The sequence below is a fragment of the Carya illinoinensis genome, chromosome 3, assembly GCF_018687715.1.
Source record: "Carya illinoinensis cultivar Pawnee chromosome 3, C.illinoinensisPawnee_v1, whole genome shotgun sequence".
In the NCBI taxonomy this organism is placed as follows: Eukaryota; Viridiplantae; Streptophyta; class Magnoliopsida; order Fagales; family Juglandaceae; genus Carya; species Carya illinoinensis.
In genome coordinates, this window is record NC_056754.1 from 17,265,708 (window position 1) to 17,273,520 (window position 7,813).

The 7,813-nt window shown below is 31.8% G+C and overlaps 1 protein-coding gene across 1 annotated transcript; it reads left to right on the forward strand.

Moving 5' to 3' along the window:
• The first annotated feature begins 1,420 nt into the window (after positions 1–1,420).
• Positions 1,421–4,269, forward strand: LOC122303538. Its single transcript, XM_043115362.1, has 2 exons — positions 1,421–1,799; positions 3,894–4,269. The coding sequence occupies exons 1-2, from the start codon at positions 1,545–1,547 to the stop codon at positions 4,134–4,136; spliced, it is 498 nt and encodes a 165-aa protein (XP_042971296.1). The 5' UTR covers positions 1,421–1,544; the 3' UTR covers positions 4,137–4,269.
• The last annotated feature ends 3,544 nt before the right edge of the window (positions 4,270–7,813 follow it).

Here is a 7,813-nt window from a genome sequence, read left to right on the forward strand (position 1 = left end):
TAAAGAATAAAGTGTGATGGAGTTTCTTGAATTTGAAGAATGCTCTCCATAAAGGGTAAAAAATGATTGCTTTTTTGGGAGCCAATTGCCGTGTGAAGAAGATAATTTGCCTTTGAAGTAAGAGTTTTGCTACATACAAGCACAGTTGCACACTAATTTGTGTACTAATACTGATTTATTCATACTTAAAATTTAAATTAATACTGTTTTCAATAAAATCTACTTTTTGACCAATCACATCATATTAATGCATAGATTAGTGTACAACTATGCTTGCAACTATATTTTTCCTTGAAGTAATGTTCCCTTAGCTTTACGGGCATTGCATTGGAAAGACTTAAATAGAAATGACTTAGCCATGGGCCTAATTAGTTGGGGCCCATTGATATTGGGCTTATAGTTTCTTAAGAAGACAGACAGATTGTCCATAGTAGCCTCTAAAGACGAACACGTGCGGACAAAGAGGTAGTTCACTTGTAGTTATTACCCAACTTTATATGCCAACATTGCCTGTCCATCTGAGGTGGCTACTCTGGTTTGGTCTGTCCCACGTGCCGCACGTTGGACCAGGCATCTAAATTCAAAGGATCACGTGCTCCATGATCCATCATGAACACTGCAATACCAGTGGAAATTCAATGGATCCCACTTTGTCGGTGGCCACGGCAGCCCACCCAACCTGACGGTGCGGTTCAGTCTTGGCTATCACCATACTTACTCAGCGCCTGGAAAGTTGTCCCACCCTCTTTCATTACGCGTCAATCACACGTTCTTAGAGTTTAGCTAGACATTTAAATATACGATGTCGTATAATAATTTAAAATAATTTATAGATATATTATATCTTTCTTTGCGGTAATAAAATTTATAAAAATAAATTCTATAATATATAATTATTTTTACTAATTTTTTATATATTTTATTGATATAATTAATCAAAATAATTTTATTATATTAAAAAAATTAATGTAATTAATTAAAAAATATATATCATAGCCTCGTAAGAAAATGAACAGGCGCGTGGACTTTTTGCTGTAACGCGTCTACTTCAATTCTTCAACGTTCCGTCAGCAGCACCGTAAAAACACTGTTACACTATTATAATCCAATTTTCGAGTGGGGCTACTCTGGCGCCTCATCTTGACAGTTGGATTTATCGTTTAGTGTAAAAGCATTTTTTTTTTTAATTATTTTTTTAATCATTAAATAAAAAAATATATATTAATATATTTAAAATTTTTTTAAATTATTAAATAAATAAATAAAATTATTTTTTTCCCGAACGGTACACTTAAGCGATACCGCCCGAGCGGCAAAGTAGCTTTTCCCATTTTCCAATCTTCTAAAGTCCCTCCACCGTCCAAAGCTTTATTTCCTTTTTTTTTTTTTTTTTTTTTTTTTTTTTTTTTTCTCTCTTTACGTAACCAAAGCAACCATTTTCCCTTAATTATCCTACCTACCATTCTTCTCCAACCCCAACCTCCACTCTCTCTCTGTGTCTCTTTCCTCGGAATTTTTATCTTCCGAGTCGTATATCCCGCAATATGTTTGATTTTGGAGATGAGTTCTCAATTGAAGGGTACAGAGTTCCTTGGCTTATATGGATCCAGCTCCTGGTCCTACTCCTCCTTGTCTGTCTCCTCTATAGCTTCACCCTTTTTACCTCGAATCGCTTGGACTTCACCGCCGAGGCTTCCACATCTGCCAGTCATCTCGTTTCCAAAGAGACCCAGATAGAAAAACGGATTCCCAAGCGCAACACCACAAAGATTCGTACGAATTACTTGGAGACTACCCAGGTATGGTTAGGATAATCTTGCCATTCTTAGTTTTCTGTGTCTGTTTTCACATATTCTTAATAAAACCCAGCCTTCCTGAAACTCACTTCCTTTTAATATAACCCCTTTCTTGCGTTTGGTTGCTAAGAAAATGTTAGAAAGAAACGGTTTTTATGGTTTTCAACCTTAGATTTTATCCATTTGTTTGAGACCCAGTTATGGACTGTCTTTGGTCGATCAGTTAACAACAATTAAATTCGGCTTTCTTGAGTTTGTTTTTTTGTTTTTTTCTGCAAAACACCTCACTACTTGGTTGATTCTTATGCCCATTCTTTGTTTCTTTTACAACTTTCGGATCTATTTTCCCCCCTTTCCTTTTTGGGTAAGTAAACCCTGCCTAATCTTTCCGAACAGCATTTGGTATCGGTGCAGGACGCATCCTATTGTATCCTGACGCCTTTCTTTTCAAAAAAAAAAATAATAATAGTATATAAAGGTTGTGTTCACTTCGGTTTATTTCAGCTTTCTATTTCACAATGATTTCATGCCAAATCATTTGAAAATTATTGCGGCTTTAGGATTTCTTTTGACCGATAAAAAAAAGATAGAAAATTGGTACGGTATTTAAGAATCAGTGATCTCGTCTAAGTGGGGTTTGGCCTCGGTTTTCTTTTCATCTTCATTTCCAATTTTCTCCTAGTAAAGAAGTTTGAGTAATAACTAAAAAGGAAGATGAATCACGCTACAAGAGGCCCAAAACCCAATTCATTGTTTGTCATAATTCTTTCAAGACGCAAATCCAGCCACTTCTAATATTTTTCCCAGAAAATATGCGTCTATATATAGAAACGAGAAAAGAAAAACAAAACCAAATTTACTTTTCACTGTGAATGAAGTTGCGTATCATGTGCCAAAATATAAAGTTAAGGAAGTTTTGTCTAAAATAATCAACTCTATTGAAGATGCTTAGGTGATCCTTGCAAGATTGGTTTCCCTTTATGCTTTAGAGTTCATCTTATTACGTTTAGAATTAGGTAAATTAGGTCACATATTCCTTGTTGAAGACACCTAAATAGGGTGCGTAAGATAATGTTCTTATTTATAGAGAGCCATGTAAGTGTGTTTAATTTGTTTGCTTATTTTAAATTTTTGAAAACAAAGTGCTTGCTTCTTTAAAAGGGAGAAAAAAATATAGTATTTCCCTGATCGAGAATTGCTACGTACACAAAAGAGATTATACAAAAGTGAATTCACAAACCGATATGGTTTTATGGAATTTGTTAGATTTACTTTACAATAAAAATAACTTTACAATCTGACATACCACATCAAGTCACATTATTTTCTGGATTTATTTTTGCGTAATCCCTTTATATTTAAATTATTTCCCTCTAATTACCCCAAACGCTACACGTTAAACCAAATAGGAACTTCCAACCGTTGTGGACATTCCAAATAAATAATCCACGCCACACGTTAAACCAAATAGGAACTTCCAACCGTTGTGGACATTCCTAATAAATAATCCCAAATGCATGGATGTTCTCACGGGCCATGTGGTTGTAATGTCAAGAAAGTATAATTTATTTTTAAACAATTTTCCGATGAAATATTCATTTTGAATGTCCATTTCAGCATTGTTCTTGGTGTCGTGACTCTTATTTAAAAAGTAAAGTAGGGTAGAAAGAATTTGTATGTTAATACACAGCAAGACATTGCTATTGTTTTCTCCCACTTGGACTTTGGCGAAGTAGTCTGTATCGGTGATAACAAAATTGATGGTCCAACCTTGATCTATCCCTTCATGAGGAAAGAAACCATGACTCCATGGGGGCGAACGATTTCTAAAACTGGAAAAGCATATTAGCTGTGTTCGAGTATTGCTTGTGTTTGGCTTTACTCATGATTTTTATTATTGGAGCGGGAAACTCTTTGTCAAGGGTCTATGCATCTCGGGATCAGTCGGGATTTTATTCTCAAACACTTGGTGCCAATTAAAAAAGAAAAAGAAAAAAACTTATTTTTATTACTGACCCGATTCACTATGCATATATGATGGGATACGAAGGATAGGTATTGTTCAAGATGGGTAACAAGTTTGCAATGTCTTGGCAGGTTGGAGAGCAAGTTATAAAGGGGGAAATAACAAGAAGCACAAGCAGAAGATTGGTGAGAGAAGGAGAAGAGGTTGCAGAAAGGGAAGGGTCATCAGCAAGCCATAAATATCAATGTCATCACCCTTGTGATTTTTTCAGGCAGGCTAGAATTGCATTTTTGAAATGTTTAGGGTTAGACGATAATTCTTCGCTTTCCGAGCAAAGAAAGATAAAGGAACAAATAAATAGGAGGGAGAGTTAAATTATTAGATCTCCAATCCATCATTGTTTTTTTAAATGAAAATTTTCGTGTTTAATTTGATAAATTTAATCGCATTGTAAATACTAACAATATTCTTCGAGAAAACCACATTATACAGGATTGTTGTTTGTAAGTACTAAACTTCGGTTTTTATTTCTAATGATCAACCAGTCTTTGTTTCTTAAAAATAATGGACATTTTTGACTTATAAGAGCATTAGTAGTAGGCTCAATAAATTTTAGTTAAAATTTAGCTAGAAAGTTCGTTTTTATAAATTTTAGCTAATCACTTTTTATATCACTAAATAATAAGATCAATAAATCTTTTATTATTATATTAAAATATTAATTTTGAATTCCGATTTTTGTAATTTTATATGTTTGGTTTTAATATAATATACCACTAGAAATTCTTAACCTCCATAGCGAATAAACACATACACTTAGAGTGGTTCATCATCTTTAATTTTATCAAATTCAATACACTAAAATCACATTCAGAAATTCAATCAAAGGTTGAGAATTTAAAAAAAAAAAAAAAATTGGAGTTCAAACAGAGATGAATTCAAAAAAAATCCATCCAATTCCAGAAATTGTATTAAAAAAATAATATTTTACTACAGCTGGGAAGCAATAAGAAATTTCATCCAGAGAGGCTCCGTCAGGTGTGCGGGAGTTGATCTTGTTCGGTGTTGTAATTGGAAAGTAATATTTTACTCTAAAAATAATATTTACTTAGTCTCTTTGCTTCAATAAATTTAACTAGCCAAATAATTAATAGTCAAATTTACTATATATTTATTGAGCCTATTGTAGCATTTTATTTCACATTTAAACTATTTTTTTACTATAATTTAATTTTGTTAAACTCACTATTAATGCTCTAAGAACAAAAGGCGGCTGCCCCGGGGGGGGGGGTTTCCATGGTATCTTACTTTGGCTAATATGAAAATTTAATGTAAATGGCTAAAGTCAAATTCATCTTATATTACTTTATTATTATATAATAAAAAAATAATTATTTCAATGTGGAGATTTATGTGAATGGAATAGTTAAAATCTTAATTCATCTTATATTCATCAAAAGTGTTATTTACATGCATAATCCATTAACAATGCTATAATGTTGTTTGAATAATGGAAATATTTTATATTATTTTATCTCATCTCATCATGATAAATTTTTTAAATTTATACATAAAATATAATAAATAGTTTAATTTTTTTAAAATTTTAAAATAAAAATAATATTAAAATAATATTTTATTTTATTTTTTACTTTGATCTAAAATTATCATATACTATCTCATTATCGAAGCCTTATCTAAATGTCTCTGTAGTTCCATCATTATTGGAAGGCCATTCCAGGGGCTCCTGCCTTACCTAAATTCCTAGTACCTTTATGATTGCATCATCTAATTCATCATATCTATTTTTTATATATATATACACTAGTAAAGCAGCACGTGCGATGTACGTGTGCCCGGTCGATATTTTTCTTAAGTATAACAATTTAAAAATTTTTCAATTTAGCTATAAATAGACAGAATTTCATCTATATTTTAACAATTTTCTTCCTCTTCATAATAAATATTATATATATTGTTTGCAAAATATTCATTGCTATAATACAACACTCTAATAAACATAACTACAACTATACATGAGTACCATGTACTTATATATTACAATAGTCAAAAGTTTAAAAAGAAAAGTCTGGAAATTCATTCTACTGTTCCTGGGACGTTATTAACAAATAATACAGTAAGTTTGTTTTGACGTAACCTCCCAGATTCATTCATCTGCACGCCCAAGACTACGTTCCACTCATTATTTTCAATGTTGTTTGCAATGTTTTCAATATAAGGCAGATGTTCCTGTAACAATGAAAAAACATATAAAAAGATAATGTATCAAAATTTTTAAACGTATTTAAATGTATAGATTTTACCTCATCTGTACGGTCTATAAAATCAATAGCTGTGCATCCCAAAATTTCCTCTGCCAAAGATCCAAAAATAACAACGGGTGTCGATGTGGCATCATCATACACATCTAAGTAAACTCGACACATGACAGTAATAAATAAATTATCATTTGTTGATATCAGCAAATAAAATGTTCTAACTACCATGTAGAAATTTTTAATTTCAAAATATGAGGAAAATGTTTACCTTGCCCGTGCAATTGCTGCATTCTTGCAACTATAACATATGAAGTTTTCACCGAACTCATAGCCAGTTACCTTGTTGCAATTCTCGCATGATACGTAGTGGAATGACTGGTGAAAATCAACCATTCTAAATTTGCCTCTAACCAAATATGTGGACATCTGCATTAAGACAGAATAACTATGTGCATTAATCAACATCTAAATAATACCGTATAGAAGGATTCGAAATTCACCCTTATTACATAAATTAAATCCAACAAACAATCAACATTTCAAATTGAAGCATATGCACAATTCTGAATCCACAGTACACAATTCACAAATTCTCATCCTCCATCTCCTTTTCATTCCAACCAACCTCCAATCTCCATGTCCTAAAAACTTAGAATAAAATTAAACAATTCCAAAGAGTGAAAAAATGAATTGTATTCTTTAAAATAAGAAATTTGGCTTTAAAAAAAAAAAAGAAAAATATACCGCCATTGCTGGAGCAGATATCAGTTTTTCTGCGATTTCAGATACTTTTATGATTGGATCGGTAGAACTACTTGAAACTGATCCAAAACTATTTCCAATGATCTATTCCAGTAATTTATCATTTTGTGCTGTCCTGAAAATTTGAATTAGTAAATAAAGTTAAACATCAATAGAAACAAAGAAAGATTTACAATGAAGAAAACAACATTAAATTTATAGTGTATTTAAATAAGTTATTTACCATGTACGTAATGCAACAGAGGATGAAAGAAAGGGTTCAACAATAAAGACACTCGTCGGTCTTGATGATAGCGATAGGCCTATATTATAAACATGAATGAATAAATATACAAGTATAAGATGTACAATTAACAACAATGTTAATATTAATAGGAAGTACCATTATAAGAAGAAACTTTGATCCGTGTTGCTAAAATAATCGGCTTTGCTAGAATAAGGTCAGAAATTTCGTGGCATTCGTCATGAACAAAGCGATTCCATATTATTAAACGCAGGAGTTTTAGACTATTAAAAATGATAAATGGTGTTAAATTCATCATAATAAAACAATTATAATATATTAATTTAAAAATTTTACCAATGTGAGACAATATACGTTCATACCCTGGATCAATCAAGTATATCTCTTGTGTAACAGCCCGTTAGAAATTCAATTGTGAAATTTTTATTAACTTTAGGAACCTCGTGAAGACCCCATAAGTTTTCACGAATTTATTAATCGTATAGGTTTTTTGTCTAACTACATAGTTAGTGTTATTATTTACTATGGTATCAGAATTGTGTTTTTTATTATTGGAGATAGTTAGAAGTGTTAAAATATATTATGGTTTGTGTCATTAGACTCGGATATAAGGTCAATATCCGAGTCTAATTAGGTAAGAGAGTCCTACACTCCACTCTCACTCCGGGTAAGAGAGTCCTACACTTAACTCTCACTTCAGGTAAGAGAGTCCTACACTTAACTCTCACTCCAGCCTCATCTCTTCCATATCTTATTCATAAGTATC